General features: G+C 40.4%; 1 protein-coding gene across 2 annotated transcripts; it reads right to left on the minus strand.

Moving 5' to 3' along the window:
• Positions 1-3,662: 3,662 nt before the first annotated feature.
• Positions 3,663-23,199, minus strand: zgc:172339 (uncharacterized protein LOC564384 homolog). 2 transcript variants are annotated; one of them, XM_062536907.1, is made up of 3 exons: positions 22,889-23,199; positions 5,005-5,407; positions 3,663-4,627 (listed from the first exon to the last, which is right to left on the minus strand). In XM_062536907.1, the coding sequence occupies exons 1-3, from the start codon at positions 22,927-22,929 to the stop codon at positions 4,019-4,021; spliced, it is 1,053 nt and encodes a 350-aa protein (XP_062392891.1). In that variant the 5' UTR covers positions 22,930-23,199; the 3' UTR covers positions 3,663-4,018. The 2 variants fall into 2 exon arrangements, with proteins under 2 accessions (XP_062392891.1, XP_062392894.1); XM_062536910.1 differs by lacking the exons at positions 3,663-4,627; positions 5,005-5,407 and adding exons at positions 9,813-10,709; positions 21,620-22,067.
• Between the last annotated feature and the right edge of the window lie 439 nt (positions 23,200-23,638).

The raw sequence follows: 23,638 nt of genomic DNA on the forward strand, positions 1-23,638 counted from the left end.
TGAGCCATTCATAGAAATGAAAACATGACAATTTGTCCCACTCTAGCCGCGCATTACGCAACGCAACGTCCCGCCGGGCGTCTGACCAGACCGTCCTGCTGCCAGCTCGACTGTTTCCTGCTCGCCAAGCGTGCGAGAGCCCGTGCCATGGGTCTCCATGGTGAACGTTTACAGAGAACAAAGGTTCCAAAGCCCTTCTGTAGCACAGAGAAGAGAACCAGCCAATTCAAGTGACAAAAATGTCATATGACAACATGCATAAGGAATCTTGCGACATTATTACTCTCTTTCTTTCTTTCTTTTTATTTCATCCTTTCTTTCTTTCTTCCTTCCTTTTTGTTTTCAGTTCTGCAGTGGTTGTCCTTAAAGTCAAGGCTGGGTGTGAAAGTTATACTGTACATCTCTCTCCAACATACTCTCTGAACCTTAAGTCAATTTGTGTATGTTAAATGTAGCATCCAGTTATGTTTAGAATATTAATGTGACCTGGATGTACCCTCTTTTCATACTTGGTTTTCACCACACTATTTGTGTTTGCAAATATCTTCCAAACCACTTTAGGCTAAAACCAACAAGGAATGAACCAGGGAATTTTATTATTCTCTGCTATGCAGCAGCAACAACACATTTCATTAATCACGTTTTATTATATTAACCAAAGAGCATTTCCATAGCCAAGCAACTCCTCTGTTAAGTGCTGCAATGCCACTGTTTTTGCCCCTCTGAAGTGAATTTCTTCATGCAGTGTCAAATACTTCACAGTAAGAGGCATCCACCTAAAATTAGCGCTAGAGTACTGTCACATTCAATCAATCCCGGGCCATCGGCCTATCCTTTTGCAGAGTGCAGACACAGAAGATGGGAGGCTCTGCCAGCCATATAAAGTCAGAGCTTCCACTGTACATTACGCTACGCGTGCAGCACAGATGTTCATAGGAGTGCATTTGCATAGACACATGACAGAGTGTTATTTTCCTATCTCTATGTGTAGACTCCTGCCAATTACGGAGCTGCACGGCAGTCATAATACAACGCTCAGTAAAGCGCAGGGCACCGTGAGTTTATGAGTTCCATTAGTATAATTCCCTTGTAATTGCCGACAATAAAATGTGTACACTAAAATGTACACTGGCTTGTGCATCTGTGCATTATGGTGAGTGGCACGCTCGCTGGAGTGGAAGTGGGGTATGACACATCAAGGATGAGTAGAGCTGTTATTTTATAATGTTTTCCGCTTCCTGCTTTGAAGCCAGAGAGGGAGATGCAGAGAGAAAGAGTGAGAGAGAGTTTCGTAAACGGACAGTGTGTGTGTGTGTGTGTGTGTGTGTGTTTGAGCGAGAGAGAGGATAGAGAGAGAGAGAGTTTCGTAAATGGACAGTGTGCGTGTGTGTGTGTGTGTGTGTGTTTGTGTGTGTGTGTGTGTGTGTGTGTGAGAGAGAGAGAGAGAGAGAGAGAGAGAGAGAGAGAGAGGGAGTGTGTGTGTTTCTGTGTGTGTTTGAGAGAGAGAGGATAGAAAGAGAAAGAGAGAGAGTTTCGGAAATGGGCAGTGTGTGTGTGTGTGTGAGAGTGTATGTGTGTGTGTGTGTGTGTGTGTGTGTGTGTGTGTGTGTGTGTGTGTGTGTGTGTGTGTGTGTGTGTGTGTGTGAGAGTGTGTGTGTGTGTGTGTGAGCGAGAGAGAGGATAGAGAGAGAGAGAACTTGCCTCTGTACACAGGAGAAGTTTGACTCACTCACCAGTACTCTCCTGTCCAGCACGTGTCCTAAAGGCTGACATAAGCACCATAAGGTCGTAAGGTGCATGAGTCACTCCTCACCTTTTCTGATGTGATGTCATGGTGGCACTCTCACTGCTCCAGTTTTAAGAATTGTGGTTGAGAGAGCTCATTTGCAATTCACTTATCCGTCACTTTGAATCACCAGCAAATGCTAAACTAGCCATTAACATGAATTCATGTTGCATGAGTATATACACATAGATTCATTCACGAGCCATGCCCTTACATTTTCATAATCATATCTGTGAAATGCAAGGTAATTATAATCTATAATCCACGTGAGGCTTTATGGTTTGTGAAAACTGTGTAATTTGCATTTGTGATCCCTTCTGATATTTGTCTCCTGAACATTATTGTGCATCGCAGGCCACTGCGTGACATTTGTGTTTTTAACAATGAAGAGCTTGAGTTGCGACAGCAGCAATGCTTCCATATTTTGCATCACTTTGTATAATGTCCTAATTATTATGCGCTGTTCATGGGCTTGGAATATATCACAAAACCTTCCCATTATGCTGCCCACATGGGTCAGGCCAAATGGCTCTCTTAGGCCTTATTTTTAGTCCTGACAAATTGGTTGTCAATGCAACTATGCCATTGTATTGCGTTACAGTTATGGGTGTCTTTATTTTCCATTCTCCTGACTGTGTGACTGTGTTATGGCATCACATAGATGCAGTTTGAGAACTACACATTCCTCATCACTCCTGTTCATTCATTCCTTCATCTGTGCTTAATACAGATCACAACTTTTAAGATTTCATGTTCTACTGCAAATAAGGAAAAAGAAGGGACAAGGATTAAATAATCAGTCATAAAAGCGTGATTACCCCAGGGGGTTGGTGTGAATCCAGAGAAGTGTTTCATCACATGTATGAGTGAGCGTTTCACTGAGAGTGGAATTGTGTAGAGACTAGCGCCCTCTGCTGTTCATTACTGCACAGGTTTGCAGAGATCTATGAACACAGCAGCACAGTACAGTACAGTACAGCGCATCCAGAGCAGTGTTGTGGAATGCCAGCATGCTGAAGAAGAAGTGTTGGGACAGGTTCTGACAAGAGAGAGGAGAATTAATGTATGGGTGGAATGGGTGGGGTGGGGTGGAGAAGGAGCAAAAGAAAACACAGGCAAAGTCATCTCCTCATCTTCCAAATTGAACTCTCCTCTTGTTCCATTAGCATTTATCAGCAGGGAGAAGAGCTGTAGGATTCTAGGTGCAACGTGTCCCATTACCACCTTGACTACTAATTACCTTCCTGATAACAGTGAGGGGATAAGGTATAGAGAGAGGAGGCCTGAGCCAGGGGCACAGAAGCACTACAGCAAAGGCTGACTTCATGATGTGCTGTTAATGCTGCTGCTTGCAACAGTAACTCAACCACGCATTTTGCATTTCAGCATAATGTTTTAGCATTTGCATTGTAATGTTTTAAAGATGCTTTGAAAGGTTGCGGAAGGACAATAATGGCCTGGTTGGCAAATGTGTCTATGCGCTATAATGTAAAAGCAAAATGGCTTCTGAGCAATCAATAGTGTTCAAGAGATTATGACTAAACTTGGCGTGTCAATTTCCGTCTCTACATTCCAAGTTCAACAAAGTCAGAGTACCTTTGTAAGTCTTTGGAATTCACCCAAATGCACCACACACTCAGAGCATTCAGCGTTTAGTCAGGCAGCTTTTGTAATGCACACACAGGCCCACACACATGCCTCTGTAATGTGAAAGGCACTTGAGTTCCTCTTTCATTATATTGTCTTGCAGGCTTTAACCAAAGACCACAGGGTGACTATGCCACAATATTTTCTAAGTAATAAGTCTGCATGCCATTCCTGGTAATACCATATGTTTTGAAAGACCTTAAAGAGACAGCAAATGTTTTTATGGCAGTAGCCTATTTATTCATTCATAACATAATCAGATATGATCAGCTATCGTGTTATGCTTGAACGAAACGTCATACAGATTGTTGGGTTATAGCGTTCTATCTCTTAACATTTGCAAACTGCTATAATGAAGTCATTGGGCTTATCAATTCCTCCTTCACCTTCTTACAAACAGGTTGGTGAACTATAACTCAATTTTCACCCCGTTGAGTAACCAGATTAATAAAGACATTTCAGAGGGAGAAGTTGACTCCCACAAAAACACGAAGACACAAATGGTCATATGTGTCATGGGAAACATCGACCCCGAGGACGGCGACCCCGGCGTATTTTCATGCCCCCGGAGGTCGGCTCCTCGTGTCAGATGGTATGATGTAGGTAGAGAGGAAGAGGAGAGGGCGAGATGCAGTTGTCATAGAATATCTGCAGGTTTTGGTCCACCTCCATGTGGTACTTCAGGAAGTTCTCCAGCTCCATGACGGTGTACTCCTGAACCGAGTTACCCTCCTTGGCGTTCTTGGCCAGAGCGGCGTGCGAGGGGAAGCGTATGCGGACATCGTGGGGCGCGTTGCGGTCGTACTCGGTGCAGCAGTAGGCCGACCAGATGTCTTCGGGGATGGCGACGCGGTCTTGATTGTTGCGGCGGATCATATTACCCCTGGTTGTCACTCCTGTCACGATGAAGGCGGTGCCGCGGCAGTAGTTGTTGAGGCGAATACGGATGCGCTCTTCGTACTCGCGCCACGGGCCGATGTTGAACTCGCGGATTTCTGGCACGACGTTGGTCAGCGTGTAGGTGGCGGCACGGTCGTGGGGGTGAGACTGGTGCTGGTCTGGATTCAAGTGGCCTCGCTCGTAGAGTACCACGTCTGAGTAGTCGTCGAGAACCGCCTGACCGTCTTCAAACTTCATGTGCAAATATCCAGTGGGGAAAGGCATCATGTTCCCATTGCCATCTGTCTCTGCAAGCTGAGAGGAGCAGGTGGAGAATTATTAATTCATTTCAGATTAGATGAAGAACATACAATGACACCATGCAGTGCAACTGAATCTACCAAATTAGCTACTAAAATGAAAACATTAAACAAAGACCAAGTAAAAAAAAACTGTGTCTGGCCTCCATTTATAATTAGAAGCTGGATTAAATAACCTTTCTTTGTAAAACTAGCCCAAATGGCATTCAGTGACTTAAATAGGCCACACGATTACACTCCTTCTGATAGGCCTACTCTAATTCCTAATGCTGATGCAGCCTGAGCCTATCCACTCTTAAATCGGCTGTTGTGACAATAGCAAGATGAAAGATGTGTGAGAAGAAAAGTTGCCAGCTGTTAGGCTATACATACCTGAGGCTCGTACATCCATGGATAATCCACCCGCCTGTCTCCCTCTGTCTTCTTGAAGGTGTAGGCAGAGTAGACCGGGATGCGTTTCTTGGTGTCGTAGAGAGTGACATACCGTGGCTTGTCGGCGTAGCGTTGGCAGATCTTCTTCAGGTTGCTGCCGAGGATGCCCCGCGGCGGTGTACCCATGTATAGCGAGTCCTTGCACTTCTCCACACTGTTGAAGTCGTCCACCACGGTTGAGCGGGCGGTCGGAGCAGGATACAGGACGGCCAGGGCCAGCACTAGCCAGGTGAGAGGGACACGCATTGCCAGGTGTAACGCTTTACCAAAGCCAATGGGAAGTGATGGGTCGCTGTGTCTCAGGTTGACTAGTAGCGCATCAATAATGGGAGTTGTTAAAAGCCTGTTAGTAGATAAGCAAAACAGCCAAGTCACCTGCAACACAACGTCACCGCTATAGTATTGAAGGCTGCTACTGGCAGACCTGATCCGAAGTCATATAAGGTAGAGTGGCATTTTACTCCACCCTGGGGTATACACCCCCTTTGTAGGTATATTATTTTAGTTAAAAATCGAATAAATTGGTTTAATTGCCACTTATAAGCATGATATAATTCAGAACACAATTATATCCTATTTTGTTTCACAGTGATTAAGTTTAAGTTTTAAAATTAAGTAAGGGGGGTGTTTTTTTGTTTGTCCATTCGTCTTCCTGGAGGTAACCAGTGTACCCTAGGTTATGGTTCAGATGTGGCTTATCTTACGTGTTGATAATTTGCCACACCCTTGGGCCACTGAGGCCTCAGAACATATTAGAAACATGTCCTCTCCTATTTTCAAACATCCACTCCAATGTTATTGATTAAATACAACATCCATCAAAGAACAATTACTATTTGTTTGCACATACTCTCTCTTGCTTCTTCATGCCTTTCACCAGATTGTATTATTTGCTGCACATCCTATCCAATTTTTTATTTTTATTTTATTTAACCTTTATTTAGCCAGGAATTGTCCCATTGAGACTGAGCGTCTCTTCTGCCAGGGAGTCCAATATCTTTGAGCTGGCAAAACTCGTAATCAACTCAGCACCCCAACATAGAAGGCATTCTAGAATCGGGCCTGATGGGGCTTTGGTGTGCTGGCGTGGTGAGATGGCGAGAGGCGGCCATGCCAAAACAGTCATCCAGGCATGACAGGCGTTCTTATATTGCTAATGAGCCGGATGCCAACCATTGCGCTAGGAGTCAGAATTCCTTATGCCATCATTGCTCTTTACGCTGCAATAGTGTGTGTACGTGTGTGTGTGTGAGGGAGAGAGAGAGAGTGTGTGTGTGTGTGTGTGTGTGTGTCTGTGTGTGTGTGTGTGTGTGTGCATGTGCGTGTGCGTGTGCGTGTGTGTGTGTCTGTGTGTGTGTGTGTGTGTGTGTGCGTGTGCGTGTGCGTGTGCGTGTGCGTGTGCGTGTGCGTGTGCGTGTGTGTGTGTGTGTGTGTGTGTGTGTGTTTGTAATGAACATGCATAGCCTATATGTTTACTGTATGGACAAGATAAAAAAGCACAGGGTTGCTGATTAGATATGCTGACACTTGGGTCCCAAAGGTAATTATTGTAGCAGTAAAAAAATGTATGGTTGAAATCCAAGTGCTTTTGTCCATGTAGTATTATTTTTAGCATAAATTCAGACATAGAAGAGATCTGTTTGAATCTGTGATGCTGCTGACATATGATGCTGAGAAACAGTCATAAAATAGAGAATAGAGCAGTAAACCCTATCTCAATAAATTAGCTATCCTGTCAGGAAATGCTGAGGGAGGCTATCGCAAAACACAATCCTAATCCTAGACCTAACATGAGTTATTGGGTAATATGGTTAGGGACAACAGCGGATAACAATGTAGTAGCAGCAAGCCTTGCTAAACCGCTGTAGCTATAGGAACCATTAGCCATCAAGCTGCAAATCCATTCTAACATCAAGGCTCCCCTGGTTAATAATGGACTCTGGAGTTGGTTAATGGAGGCAGTTACATTAGCATCTCAAAAAGTGAGATGGCAAGGAGATGGCAAAAAGTTAAAGTCAGGTCTGTCCCATATAAGTAACCACATAATGTTACAGCTGCATACACCAGTCTAGTTTGCTATGAAACACAACATCGTTTGATTTAGTCATTCAAATTGAGCATTCCATTTATCTGATTGAATTACGTCAGTTAAGTGTAGGATATAACAATAATAAAACAGGGGTTGTCACTAAACTACGCAGCATGGAACTATCAAACTACTCATGCATCTTTTTAAAATACATGTTATTACCTTGACCTAACGTACTTGTCAACAGCAATGAGTTAACAGGAAGAATCATGTAAGATGAATTTGAAGCACCTCAGCACCTTTTGCAGCACCTGAGGCAAATGACCACATGGGTTCCCTTATTGGTGCCACCATTTCATTATGTTCCCATAGGCTACACCTTTGTAAGAACACCGAGATAATCAAACACCTGACAAAGGAAAGTTCTTCTGCAGTGGTGCAACCAGGCCAGGACAGATAGTGTAGTGAATGGAAGAGGAATGCCGGTGCAACGCAGATGTCTCCTTTAGTATTTATTTAAAAGGTGCAAAACATTGACTAACGTTTCGACGTTACAAACGTCTTCATCAGAGTCCTTGGAGAGAATTCTCTCATTCTCTCCAAGGACTCTGATGAAGACGTTTATAACATCAAAACGTTAGTCAATGTTTTGTTGCCAAAACTTGTGTGTTTGTGTGAGTTGTGCTATTCATGGGTTTCATCAGGTCCCTTTCTGTATACAATCAAGCACCATGCAGTCTGCATTGATAATCAAGGTGCTTGATTGTATACACTTGTGGAAAGGGACCTGATGAAACCCATGAATAGGGACAAGTAGATTTTTGGCAAAGTCACAATGACTTGTGCTGTGTGTGGTGGTACAAGTTACTCAGCATTTTCATCAGAATCAGTGACTTTGTCAATTATCTTCCTCCACTATTGTTACGGTTATAGATTACGGTTATAGATTACAATTAGGTATATCCATTAGGTCATTCTTTTCAGTGAAGGAGGTCGGTGGGTAAATGTCAGCAGACTAAGTGCAATGTTAAAAGTATGTTGTGGGAGTACCAGGGATAAGCCTTCAAAACCAGAGGTTAGAAAGGAAACAAATATCTAAAAGATCTCAAATGAGAATATCTCCAGAATAACAGACAATAACTCGTATTTAACCTCAAGTGTTCAAAGGTGTTCACAGTTGCACTGAAGTTTGCGTGGTGAACTGTAGTAGGCCCTATATAGGCTGCATGCCATGTGACCTATAACAAATAAACACCATGGTAACACCATGGTAAATACAGTCTGCTAAACTGCTGCTTATATCAACCTCAACACAGTTACATTGTACCTAACAGGATTATTTCAATGTAACAAGGGTACTGTAAAGATTATGCCGAATCTGGATTGTATCTATGATTCCCAATGTGTGTACTGCTCACAGCAGGTTTTATGGGGTTTGAGGCTGCACCATTGGTGTGTGTTCACTGAAGAGACAGTGCTCTGAACCATGCTAACAGCTCATCTGTGATAGCGTTCCTTTTAACATGTCAGAGTTGGAGATCTCAGGTGGGCTTGTGTGCACCAGTGGAACTGATGCTCTCTGACATAAATCTGGTGTTAACACATTGGGACTTTATGTGCCATCCTTTTGCTACTTTGCCTTTCACTGTGGAGACTGCTGTTTCTTTACCGATTACATATTTTATTATATTCTATCAGTAATGAGAACTGGCAAAATGGCGGCAACTAATAGGCCTAAGTGAGCCATTTTAGGGACTGGCCAAAGACTAAGTAATACAATAGCATCCTTTTAACAAATGGAAATGTCAGTTTCTACATCAAATGTGTAATTTCCCATCGTTGTTTCTTATAGACCGTTATCAGTGTCATAGTTGTTCCCACAAGGTTTCTGTTTTACCACTCCATATGTTATCTTAAGGTAGAGGAAGTAGTTTGGAAACAAAATAGAACATTCAAACGTTGTTTTTGTTATTCTTGTTGAAAGGGTCTATACTGAGAGATGTCACAGGCCTTTGTTTGTCATGGCCTCAGTACTTAAAGTGTTTCAGTAAAAACATCACACATACTGTTGTAGTGTGGTAGGCTACCATTGGTGAATTGTTTCATCTCATTTTCTGTCTCTCACTTTCTTTGACCGCTTCACGAATGAATGGCAATGCCACAATATGCAAAACTCACTCTCTATCTCACAGAGAACTGAAGCAGCGTATACTAGGTTACGAGCCGGCAGAACTTTTATTGCTGGTGAGGCAGTCCGATAAGGTTCCAAAAGATAATGATGTTGGAATTGCCAAATTATACAGTTTCCTTTCTGTGAGAGGACTGTGTGCGCTAAATGGTTGTGAGGATTTTTTTTTATAGTTTTCTCCTTACTCAGCATAGCTCACATTCCTCTTACAACGGTGTCATCGTGTAAGATGTATAGTGCTATAGTACTCTTTTATGAGGCTGATGAGGTAAGAACCCCCCCCCCCATCCCAACCCAACCCACTCCCATCTCTCTCTCTCCCTGTTCACGGTTATCTTACATCAGGTGATCAGAGTCAGACAGAAGCAAATTGTACTACTGCACAAAGCAATGACCTCACTGGCCTACTCTACATCTCTCGTCTCTCTGGCATCTTTCTGCACAATACTGCATACAAATATGTAGTGCATAAGGCAGAAAATGAATAATGAAGAGCACAGATCATTTTACCTTTGTGTAATTTATTTAAGCAGAATAAACTTGTAATTTTATCATGAACAAGAAAAACACATAATTTAGTGTGTTAAAGTGTAATAAAGATGAACATGCTTCATTTCTGACCAATTATTGCTGTAATGTCAAGGACCAAAATCCTCTTTTTTATTCTTCCATGTATGTTCAGTTAAATCAAGCAAACAGCCTCATATTTTGTTGACACTATGGGGTGTGGGCCATAGACAAGTCATGCATTCTGCCCTCTCTTTACCATTTTGAGAAAGTGACAATTGTAACATTTATTTCTGTGGACAGGTGGTGACATTAGCGTGTGCTCTGGTAGTGCATGAAGCTGGGGTCAGTGGGGACACAGTCCTCATAGAAGATTTGGAAGGTCTCGTCTACGTAGGTGTTCTTCCGCAGAAAGCCCTCCAGCTTCTGGACGGACATCTCCACCACCTCCCCCTCGTTGTCGTTGAGACCGTGCGCGGCGTAGGCCGGGAACTTGGCACGCTCTTCGAATGGCGCGTTACGGTCGTAGTCCACGCAACAGTACGCGGACCACAAGTACGACGGTACGGCCACGCGGTACGTGTTGTGTCGGCGAATCATGCTGCCCGAGGTGGTGATCCCTGTCACCACATAGGCTGTTCCACGGCAGTAGTTGTTAAAGCGACGGCGGAGGACGTGCTCGTGCTTCTTCCACTGGCCGATGTTGAACTCCCGGGCCTGGGGGACGATGTTGGTGAGAGTGTAAGTGGCCGCCTTGTCGTCGAGGAGGTACTGGTGCTCGTCGGGGTTGAGGTGGCCACGTTCGAACTTCACTGTGTTGGAGTAGTCCTCAAGGACTGCCTGGGCGTCCTCAAAGCTGAGGTGGACTCCGTCCTCAAGGGGAAAGGGCTGCATCTCTCTATGGGCACTGGTAGTGGAAAGCTAAGGGTTTTAGAGAGAAGAACACAAGTTGTCACCACACCTGGGCATGGAATGAAAGTGTTCACATGGAAAGTGTTCACATGGTCACAGCAGGCCTTACCCGTGGAATTCATTTGATACACTTATTCCTCATCAGTACGATCAGTACCCATACGTACATATACCCATTACCCATACATCTGAGTGAGGACAGTAGTTTATCTCCGGGGTTCAACTCACACTGGGCCCTAATTGAAATGCTGGGCAAAGTGCAATGTCAACAACGGCATCATGTGGCCAGAGACAGCTTTTAGCTGACCCACTGCTATATGTTTCTTATGGTATTAGATTTTCAAATAGATTTTGCATAGTTATTAAGCAAGCTTTAGTTAAACTTTGCAATTTGCCCAAGATTTGAATTGAGGCTCCTATAGTCTCTTAGGGAAGAAATATTGTGCACAATCATGGAACTTCCCCTACCTCTTTATAATTTGGCCCATTGCAACTTCTGCTATTTGGTCCAAAAGCTGATGCCCAATATTTTACATGAATGCAAGTGACTTACAGTATACATGGTACCACATTCCCACCTCTTCAAAATGTTATTTTCTTTTCTGTCTATGTATTATGTAGGTTTTCTCTTGTGTTTAATACATTTTTGTGAGTAATTGAAAAGCATATTTTAGTGTCTTGAAATAATAATAATAATTATTATAGTGCATGAAAATGCACTATATTGTTCTTCCTAGGTTTCTTATTATTCCAACTTCTTCTAACGCTCGCAATTCAGCTTGAACCGTTTAACGTAGAAACTTGATTCAAACTTTGCTACGTAGGTCTTACTAAGGAGACCTGTGCAATGTATTTTTCAACTTTGTAACTTTTATACTTTTTAAACTATAAATTAAAAACTATTAAAAATTTCCCCATAGACTTAACATTGCTCATTATGACATCACGGCAGCAATTAGAATGTTACGCCAGGTGGCCAGTCCAGGTGCAGCAGCTCTCTCTCTCTCTCTCTCAGGCTCTTGAGACTACATTTTCTGTTCCCTGTATCAACTGTATCAACATAAGTCTTCCTAATTCCATCCAACTTTCTATCCATTCATCTTCTTCAAACCATTCACTCATCCACCCATTCTAAACAATCTGCCTATCAACATCAATTAGACGGTCTACATTCAACTTTTAAACAATCTACTCTGTCTCAGGCTCAGGTATCTCTACACTCTGGCTCTCTTAAGACTAGCCAGTTAAATTGATTACACCTGTATCTGTATCCACTACTCTCAGTAGAGAGCTGTGTCTCTCCATTCTACAAGAATATAAGGCACATTCCATCCAACTTTCTATCCATTCATCTTCTTCAGACCATTCACTCATCCACCCATTAAACTGTCTATCAACATCCATTAAACTCTCTGTCTATCAACATTAATTAGACTATCTACATTCAACTTTTAAATTATTTACTCTGTATCAGGCTTTAAGGATACACTCTGGCTCTCTTAAGACTAGCCAGTTAAATTGATTACACCTGTATCAACTGTCAGTTTCTCTGGCTTTAAGCATACAATCTCTCTGAAGACTACATATCCTGTTAACTGTTTCCTCTGTCCACAACTGTTTCAAAATAAAAGTCCTCACTGCAATAATACACTATTAAATCATTTAACCATTGAAACTACTCAAGTATTTAACTGTTCAACCATTCCAACTGTCAGTTATCATCAACTATGCCTCCAGTCAACTACATGTAACCTCCATGTACCTAGCAACCAACATAGCAACCATTAAAATTAAGCGTTTATGACCGTTTCCATAGCAACCAACATGATTATACTGCAGTAACTTCTTGTTTCCTGATAGTGCCCACCATGGATACCCTAGCAACAAATGTTTCAACATTAAAGTCCTCACTAGCAAGTTATCTAATTAGCATGGTTAGCATTGTTAGTATTTTTAGCATAACTGCAAAAAATCATCAACTAAGTTAGCTAATCAACCTGGTTAGCATAGTTAGCAAATCTAGCATTGTTAGCATAGTTAGCATTTTTAGCATTACTGCTAGTAATCATCGGTTAAGTTAGCTAATCAACCTGGTTAGCATTGTTAGTAAAGTTAGCATTGCTAGCATAATTAGCATTTTTAGCACAACTGCTAGAAATCATTAGCTAAGTTAGCTAATCAACATTTTAACATGAATAGAAATCATTAGTTAAGTTAGAACTGGAATGTTTCAGCTTTAAACTGTCTACCTGCACACTATCAACTCTCTGTAAACTACGCAACCACCATGTTTACCCTAGCTACACCTTAGTAACCATATCTACATTATCTATCTTTTTTTGCATTTTCATGCACTGGTAATTCCTTGGAATTGCATTTCTAGTTATTATTAAACTTCTTCTTCTAACGCTCGCAATTCAGCTTCAACCGTTTAACGTAGAAACTTCATTCAAACTTTGTTGCGTAGGTCTTGCTTATGCCATATGTGCTTTATATTTTTCAACTTTGTAACTTTTATACTTTTTAAACTATTAGTTAAAAACTATCACCATTTCCCCCATAGACTTAACATTGCTCATTATGACATCACGGCAGCAATTAGAATGTTACCCCAGCTGGTCAGCCACCTGGGCACCAACTGTCAGTTTCTCTCAGGCTCCTCTCTGAAGACTACATATTCTGTTCCCCTGTATCCTCTGCGCACAACAGTATCAAAATAAGTCCTCCTAATTCCATCCAACTTTATATCCATTCATCTTCTTCAAACCATTCACTCATCCACCCATTCTAAACAGTCTGCCTATCAACAACATCAATTAGACGCTCTACATTGAACTTTTAAACAATCTACTCTGTCTCAGGCTGGCTCTCTTAAGACTAGCCAGTTAAATTGATTACACCTGTGTCAACTACTCTCAGAGAGCTGTATCAGTGTCTCTCTTAACAAGAATATAAGGCACATTCCATCCAACCTTCTATCCACTCATCTTCTTCAGACCATTCACTCATCCACCCATTAAACTGTCAATCAATATCTATTAAACAATCTGCCTATCAACATCCATTAAACATTCTGTCTATCAACATTAATTAGACTATCTACATACAACTTTTAAAGTATTTACTGTGGGTCCCTCTCAAGCAGCGTTTATATGTCCTCCCTCGCTCCTCGATCCTCAATGATCTACATAAAGAAAGATAGAAGAAGGGCTAGACTATCCCATTGTTGCCGCTCCATCATTCTTTATGTAGATCAGTGAGGAGCGAGAGAGGACGCGTAAACGCTATGAGAGGCACCTTCTGTCTCAGGCTTTAAGCATACAATCTCATTAAGACTACAGATCCTGTTTCACTACTTCCTCTGTCTACAACTGTTTCAAAATAAAGGTCCTCACTGCAATTATACACTATTAAATCATTTAACCATTGAAACTACTCAACTATTGAAATGTTCAACCATTCCAACTGTCAGTTATCATCAACTATGCCTCCAGTCAACTACATGAAACCTCCATGTACCTAGCAACCAACATAGCAACCATTAAAATTAAGTGTTTATAACCGTTTCCATAGCAACCAACATGATTATACTGCAGTAACTTCTTGTTTCCTGATAGTGGCCACCATGGATACCCTAGCAACAAATGTTTCAAAATAAAAGTCCTCACTAGCAAGTTAGCTAGTTAGCATAGTTAGCATTGTTAACATAGTTAGCATTTTTAGCATAACTGCAAAAAATCATCAACTAAGTTAGCTAATCAACCTGGTTAGCATTGTCAGCAAATTTAGCATTGTTAGCATAGTTAGCATTTTTAACATTACTGCTAGAAATCATCGATAAGTTAGCTAATCAACCTGGTTAGCATTGTTAGTAAAGTTAGCATTGCTAGCATAATTAGCATTTTTAGCTTAACTGCTAGAAATCATTAGCTAAGTTAGCTAATCAACATTTTAACATGAATAGAAATCATTAGTTAAGTTAGAACTGGAATGTTTCATCTTTAAACTGTCTACCTTCACACTATCAACTCTCTGTAAACTATGCAACCACCATGTTTACCCTAGCTACACCTTAGTAACCATATCTACATTATCTATCTTTTTTAGCATTTTCATGCACTGGTAATTCCTTGGAATTGCATTTCTAGTTATTATAGTGCATGAAAATGCACTATACTGTTCTTCCAAAGTATTCTTCTTATTATTACAGTGCATGAAAATGCACTGTACTGTTCTTCCTAGGCTTTTTCTTATTATTCTTCTTCTAACGCAGCCAATTCAGCTTCAACCGCTTAACGTAGAAACACCATTCAAATTTTGTCGCGTAGGTCTTACTTACACGATGTGGGCTTTGTATTTTTCAACTTTGTAACTTTTATACTTTTTAAACTATTAGTTAAAAACTATTACAATTTCCCCCATAGACTTAACATTGCTCATTATGACATCACGGCAGCAATTAGAATCTTACTCCAGCTGGTCAGCCACCTGGGCACCAACTGTCAGTTTCTCTCAGGCTAGAGCATACAATCTCATACAAGTGCATACAATCTCTCTGAAGACTACATATTCTGTTCCCCTGTATCCTCTGCGCACAACAGTATCAAAATAAGTCCTCCTAATTCCATCCAACTTTATATCCATTCATCTTCTTCAAACCATTCACTCATCCACCCACTCTAAACAGTCTGCCTATCAACATCAATTAGACGCTCTACATTCAACTTTTAAACAATCTACTCTGTCTCAGGCTGGCTCTCTTAAGACTAGCCAGTTAAATTGATTACACCTGTATCTGTATCCACTACTCTCAGTAGAGAGCTGTGTCTCTCCATTCTACAAGAATATAAGGCACATTCCATCCAACATTCTATCCATTCATCTTCTTCAGACCATTCACTCATCCACCCATTACACTGTCTATCAACATCTATTAAACAATCTGTCTATCAAAATCCATTAAACTCTCTGTCTATCAACATTAATTAGACTATCTAGATTCAACTTTTAAATTATTTACTCTGTCTCAGGCTTTAAGAGTACACTCTGGCTGTCTTAAGACTAGCCAGTTAAATTGATTACACCTGTGTCAACTACTCTCAGAGAGCTGTATCAGTGTCTCTCTTAACAAGAATATAAGGCACATTCCATCCAACCTTCTATCCATTCATCTTCTTCAGACCATTCACTCATCCACCCATTAAACTGTCAATCAATATCTATTAAACAATCTGCCTATCAACATCCATTAAACATTCTGTCTATCAACATTAATTAGACTATATACAACTTTTAAAGTATTTACTGTGGGTCCCTCTCAAGCAGCGTTTATATGTCCTCCCTCACTCCTCGATCCTCAATGATCTACATAAAGAAAGATAGAAGAAGGGCTAGACTATCCCATTGTTGCCGCTCCATCATTCTTTATGTAGATCAGTGAGGAGCGAGAGAGGACGCGTAAACGCTATATATGAGAGGCACCTTCTGTCTCAGGCTTTAAGCATACAATCTCATTAAGACTACAGATCCTGTTTCACTACTTCCTCTGTCCACAACTGTTTCAAAATAAAGGTCCTCACTGCAATAATACACTATTAAATCATTTAACCATTGAAACTACTCAACTATTGAACTGTTCAACCATTCCAACTGTCAGTTATCATCCACTATGCCTCCAGTCAACTACATGAAACCTCCATGTACCTAGCAACCAACATAGCAACCATTAAAATTAAGTGTTTATGACCGTTTCCATAGCAACCAACATGATTATACTACTGTAACTTCTTGTTTCCTGATAGTGGCCACCATGGATACCCTAGCAACAAATGTTTCAAAATAAAAGTCCTCACTAGCAAGTTAGCTAGTTAGCATGGCTAGCATAGTTAGCATTGTTAGCATAGTTAGCATTTTTAGCATAACTGCAAAAAATCATCAACTAAGTTAGCTAATCAACCTGGTTAGCATTGTTAGCAAATTTAGCATAGTTAGCATAGTTGGCATTTTTAGCATTACTGCTAGAAATCATCGGTTAAGTTAGCTAATCAACCTGGTTAGCATTGTTAGTAAAGTTAGCATTGCTAGCATAATAAACATTTTTAGCGTAACTGCTAGAAATCATTAGCTAATTTAGCTAATCAACATTTTAACATGAATAGAAATCATTAGTTAAGTTAGAACTGGAACGTTTCATCTTTAAACTGTCTACCTTCACACTATCAACTCTCTGTAAACTATGCAACCACCATGTTTACCCTAGCTACACCTTAGTAACCATATCTACATTATCTATCTATTTTTGCATTTTCATGCACTGGTAATTCCTTGGAATTGCATTTCTAGTTATTATTCCACTACTTCTAACGCACGCAATTCAGCTTGAACCGTTTAACGTAGAAACTTCATTCAAACGTTGTTGCGTAGGTCTTGCTTATGCCAGGTGTGCTTTGTTTTTTTCAACTTTGTAACTTTTATACTTTTTAAACTATTAGTTAAAAACTATTACAATTTCCCCATAGACTTAACATTGCTCATTATGACATCACGGCAGCAATTAGAATGTTACGCCAGGTGGCCAGTCCAGGTGCAGCAGCTCTCTCTCTCTCTCAGGCTCTTGAGACTACATTTTCTGTTCCCCTGTATCAACTGTATCAACATAAGTCTTCCTAATTCCATCCAACTTTCTATCCATTCATCTTCTTCAAACCATTCACTCATCCACCCATTCTAAACAGTCTGCCTATCAACATCAATTAGACGATCTACATTCAACTTTTAAACAATCTACTCTGTCTCAGGCTGGCTCTCTTAAGACTAGCCAGTTAAATTGATTACACCTGTATCTGTATCCACTACTCTCAGTAGAGAGCTGTGTCTCTCCACTCTACAAGAATATAAGGCACATTCCATCCAACTTTCTATCCATTCATCTTCTTCAGACCATTCACTCATCCACCCATTAAACTGTCTATCAACATCTATTAAACAATCTGCCTATCAACATCCATTAAACTCTCTGTCTATCAACATTAATTAGACTATCTACATTCAACTTTTAAACAATCTACTCTGTCTCAGGCTTACACTCTGGCTCTCTTAAGACTAGCCAGTTAAATTGATTACACCTGTATCTGTATCCACTACTCTCAGTAGAGAGCTGTGTCTCTCCACTCTACAAGAATATAAGGCACATTCCATCCAACTTTCTATCCATTCATCTTCTTCAGACCATTCACTCATCCACCCATTAAACTGTCTATCAACAGTGATGATTGATTACACCTGTATCAACTACTCTCAGAGAGCTGTATCAGTGTCTCTCTTAACAACAATATAAGGCACATTCCATCCAACCTTCTATCCATTCATCTTCTTCAGACCATTCACTCATCCACCCATTAAACTGTCAATCAATATCTATTAAACAATCTGCCTATCAACATCCATGAAACATTCTGTCTATCAACATTAATTAGACTATCTACATACAACTTTTAAAGTATTTACTGTGGGTGCCTCTCAAGCAGCGTTTATATGTCCTCCCTCGCTCCTCGATCCTCAATGATCTACATAAAGAAAGATAGAAGGGCTAGACTATCCCATTGTTGCCGCTCCATCATTCTTTATGTAGATCAGTGAGGATCGAGGAGCGAGAGAGGACGCGTAAACGCTATATGAGAGGCACCTTCTGTCTCAGGCTTTAAGCATACAATCTCATTAAGACTACAGATCCTGTTTCACTACTTCCTCTGTCCACAACTGTTTCAAAATAAAGGTCCTCACTGCAATAATACACTATTAAATCATTTAACCATTGTAACTACTCAACTATTTAACTGTTCAACCATTCCAACTGTCAGTTATCAACTATGCTTCCAGTCAACTACACGAAAACTCCATGTACCTAGCAACCAACATATCAACCATTAAAATTAAGCGTTTATGACCGTTTCCATAGCAACCAACATGATTATACTGCAGTAACTTATTGTTTCCTGATAGTGGCCACCATGGATACCCTAGCAACAAATGTTTCAAAATAAAAGTCCTCACTAGCAAGTTAGCTAGTTAGCATGGTTAGCATAGTTAACATTGTTAACATTTTTAGCATAACTGCAAAAAAAACATCAACTAAGTTAGCTAATCAACCTGGTTAGCATTTTTAGCATTATTTCTAGAAATCATCAGTTAAGTTAGCTAATCAACCTGGTTAGCATTGTTAGTTTAAGTTAGCATTGCTACCATAGTTAGCATTGCTAGTATAGCTAGCATTTTTAGCATAACTGCTAGAAATCATTAGCTAAGTTAGCTAATCAACCTGGTTAGCACTGTGAGCATAGTTAGCATAGTTAACATTTTTACCATTACTGCATGAAATCAGTAGCTAAGTTAACCAATCAACCTGGTTATCATTGTTACCATAGTTAACATTTTAACATGAATAGTAATCATTAGTTAAGTTAGAACTGGGAATGTTTCAGCTTTAAACTGTCTACCTTCACACTATCAACTCTCTGTAAACTATGCAACCACCATGTTTACCCTAGCTACACCTTAGTAACCATTTCTACATTATCTATCTAATTTTGCATTTCATGCACTGGTAATTCCTTGGAATTGCATTTCTAGTTAAACTTCTTCTTCTAACGCTCGCAATTCAGCTTCAACCGTTTAACGTAGAAACTTCATTCAAACTTTGTTGCGTAGGTCTTGCTTATGCCATATGTGCTTTGTATTTTTCAACTTTGTAACTTTTATACTTTTTAAACTATTAGTTAAAAACTATCACCATTTCCCCCATAGACTTAACATTGCTCATTATGACATCACGGCAGCAATTAGAATGTTACCCCAGCTGGTCAGCCACCTGGGCACCAACTGTCAGTTTCTCTCAGGCTCCTCTCTGAAGACTACATATTCTGTTCCCCTGTATCCTCTGCGCACAACAGTATCAAAATAAGTCCTCCTAATTCCATCCAACTTTATATCCATTCATCTTCTTCAAACCATTCACTCATCCACCCATTCTAAACAGTCTGCCTATCAACAACATCAATTAGACGCTCTACATTGAACTTTTAAACAATCTACTCTGTCTCAGGCTGGCTCTCTTAAGACTAGCCAGTTAAATTGATTACACCTGTATCTGTATCCACTACTCTCAGTAGAGAGCTGTGTCTCTCCATTCTACAAGAATATAAGGCACATTCCATCCAACATTCTATCCATTCATCTTCTTCAGACCATTCACTCATCCACCCATTAAACTGTCTATCAACATCTATTAAACAATCTGTCTATCAACATCCATTAAACTCTCTGTCTATCAACATTTATTAGACTATCTACATTCAACTTTTAAATTATTTACTGTCTCAGGCTTTAAGAGTACACGCTGGCTCTCTTAAGACTAGCCAGTTAAATTGATTACACCTGTGTCAACTACTCTCAGAGAGCTGTATCAGTGTCTCTCTTAACAAGAATATAAGGCACATTCCATCCAACCTTCTATCCATTCATCTTCTTCAGACCATTCACTCATCCACCCATTAAACTGTCAATCAATATCTATTAAACAATCTGCCTATCAACATCCATTAAACATTCTGTCTATCAACATTAATTAGACTATATACAACTTTTAAAGTATTTACTGTGGGTCCCTCTCAAGCAGTGTTTATATGTCCTCCCTCGCTCCTCGATCCTCAATGATCTACATAAAGAAAGATAGAAGAAGGGCTAGACTATCCCATTGTTGCCGCTCCATCATTCTTTATGTAGATCAGTGAGGAGCGAGAGAGGACGCGTAAACGCTATATATGAGAGGCACCTTCTGTCTCAGGCTTTAAGCATACAATCTCATTAAGACTACAGATCCTGTTTCACTACTTCCTCTGTCCACAACTGTTTCAAAATAAAGGTCCTCACTGCAATAATACACTATTAAATCATTTAACCACTGAAACTACTCAACTATTGAACTGTTCAACCATTCCAACTGTCAGTTATCATCCACTATGCCTCCAGTCAACTACATGAAACCTCCATGTACCTAGCAACCAACATAGCAACCATTAAAATTAAGTGTTTATGACCGTTTCCATAGCAACCAACATGATTATACTGCAGTAACTTCTTGTTTCCTGATAGTGGCCACCATGGATACCCTAGCAACAAATGTTTCAAAATAAAAGTCCTCACTAGCAAGTTAGCTAGTTAGCATGGTTAGCATAGTTAGCATTGTTAGCATTTTTAGCATAACTGCAAAAAATCATAAACTAAGTAAGCTAATCAACCTGGTTAGCATTGTTAGCAAATTTAGCATTGTTAGCATAGTTAGCATTTTTAGCATTACTGCTAGGAATCATCGGTTAAGTTAGCTAATCAACCTGGTTAGCATTTTTAGTAAAGTTAGCATTGCTAGCATAATAAGCATTTTTAGCGTAACTGCTAGAAATCATTAGCTAAGTTAGCTAATCAACATTTTAACATGAATAGAAATCATTAGTTAAGTTAGAACTGGAACGTTTCATCTTTAAACTGTCTACCTTCACACTATCAACTCTCTGTAAACTATGCAACCACCATGTCTACCCTAGCTACACCTTAGTAACCATATCTACATTATCTATCTATTTTTGCATTTTCATGCACTGGTAATTCCTTGGAATTGCATTTCTAGTTATAAATTGAAATCTTTGAAGGTCTCTGGTTTAAGGAATCTTTTTTAAATGGGCACGTAAAATGCCATGCCACTCCTATAATACCTTAATATCTTGTGTGTGTGTGTGTGTGTGTGTGTGTGTGTGTGTGTGTGTGTGTGTGTGTGTGTGTGTGTGTGTGTGTGTGTGTGTGTGTGTGTGTGTGTGCGTGTCTGTGTGTGTTGTGTCACAATCACTCTAGTCTATCATAGCTCTTACCTGAGGCTCATACATCCAAGGCACGTCAACTTGCTTGGATCCATCGTTGCGTTTGAAGGTGTAGGCCGAGTAGACAGGAATGTGATTGACGACGTCGTATAAGGTGACATAGTGCGCCTTGCCATTGTACCGCTGGCAGATCTTCTTTAAGGTGGGTCCCTCCAGTCCCCGAGGTGCTGTTCCCATAAATAGGAACTCTCTACATTCAGGGGAGAAGTTTTCCTGTACCTCTGCCAGGACCATCGCAGCGGCGAGGGAAGCTAAAATAATTAGTCTGGGTACCATTATGAAGCATGCAGGCCCGCCGTGGAAAAGTGTGGTAGATCCTGGCTATCACATTTGTGGATTCAGTATCTCAACCTCTCTGATGAAGGGAGGACTACTTCACAACTAATTCAAATGAAGTGTATTCAAGTCACACCCTCTTCTCTCCACTGTGTAGGCAAGCCTGTAAGCCAACAGCCAACACACACACACACACCGATGTTTCATTTTTAACTGGATTTTAGATTTTTTTTTTTCAGATGCAGATAAATTAATAAGAAGAAGATCCAAATATTGTACAGACATATGAAGTACAAGAATCTGCAGTAGCCTATTATATATGATGCATAACAGAGTGTTCTCAGAATGACCATACATACCACTTTTGGACATCCTGACAGTAGCCTAGTCAGATATTAAACCAGTCTCACTGATTTTAATAGCCTTTGTAGGCCTTGAAGCCTCCACATCAGAGGTTGGTAACTTTGTGTCATCATTTCGTCCAATAACATTGACTTCATGTTTGACGCTAGGGGGCAATAGTGTCCCACCATATTTTCTACTCACTCAGTGAAGTTGCTTCCCAGTGAAAGTCCTCACTGATAGGCTAAGCCTGTCACATGTTATGCAATGTGCAGCCATATTTGTAAAACACAAACAACTAGACGACCGAGCGAGGCAGAGAAAACTCTCGGCTAGCGTTGCAGTTAAAGATAATTGTTTTACTTGTACACACGATTAGAATTACACGATATAGTTACAAGGAACTGGAAATCAGCATATTAAAGAATTGCCACGGTTTTCATTCGTGTCTCAAGCGCGGATTAATAAAAGGACCACCGAACTTCTGAAGAAAGCTTAGCTGGCTAGCTAGCTAGCTAGCTAGCCTGCTATCAGCCTGCAAAGAAAGGCAAGTTGCGAAACAACTTAATGTAGCTAAATCTCACATGTGCATTCATTCATTGCATTTAATTTGATGTATCAAAAGATAATCGATTAGTTTACCTTAAAGATTGATTGTGTCGCAAAGTTGCTGGTCGTTGCATGAAAGTGCATTGGCTGTGCTAACGTTAGCTACGTTTGGTTCTTGATTTTTAAATAGTCTAGGCCTGCAGTTTTGCAGCACCGAAATAAATTTAGTGGGCTGTCCTCGTCAAAATGGGGGTGTGATCGGTAATGTAGTTACACATGAGTGTGGCCCCTAGGTACAGTTGAGTCTGGTATTTGAATTGCGATGTAACGAGATGTTCGTACATTTTAATGATGATTAGTGCTGGTTCATGTGATTATGAGGTTGCATTAACGCGGCACAAGTCTCGAGCTCCCTCAGTGCGCTTCTAACGCTAGCATAGCAGCCAGCCATAATACCCAAACTTGACGTGAGCAGACGTTAGCTATCGTCAACACTAGTAGCGCTTGTACTAGCACTTTCCCCTCTAATGTTATAATCGATACGGGAACTCAACTTTATTAAAAACTTACGGACTGACCATGCTTTTCCCTCCTTTTCTGTGTTTTCCTCTGCGTCGTCGTAGCACATCTGTAGTCACTCTAAACGCATCGTTAGCAAATGTTGCTGTTTTCATATGTCCCAGGCCATGCCCAACGTTAATCAGAATTCAAATGTTTCTTTAAACTTCGTAGCTGTAGCTTAAATATATATATGTTTACTTCTGTGATTTCGTAGGGACATGAAAAGTTGGTGCCGTCGTGCTTTAAAATGCTTTGCTGTTGTGTGATATTGTGCAGTATTTG

This window comes from Sardina pilchardus, chromosome 5 (genome assembly GCF_963854185.1).
Source record: "Sardina pilchardus chromosome 5, fSarPil1.1, whole genome shotgun sequence".
In the NCBI taxonomy this organism is placed as follows: domain Eukaryota; kingdom Metazoa; phylum Chordata; class Actinopteri; order Clupeiformes; family Clupeidae; genus Sardina; species Sardina pilchardus.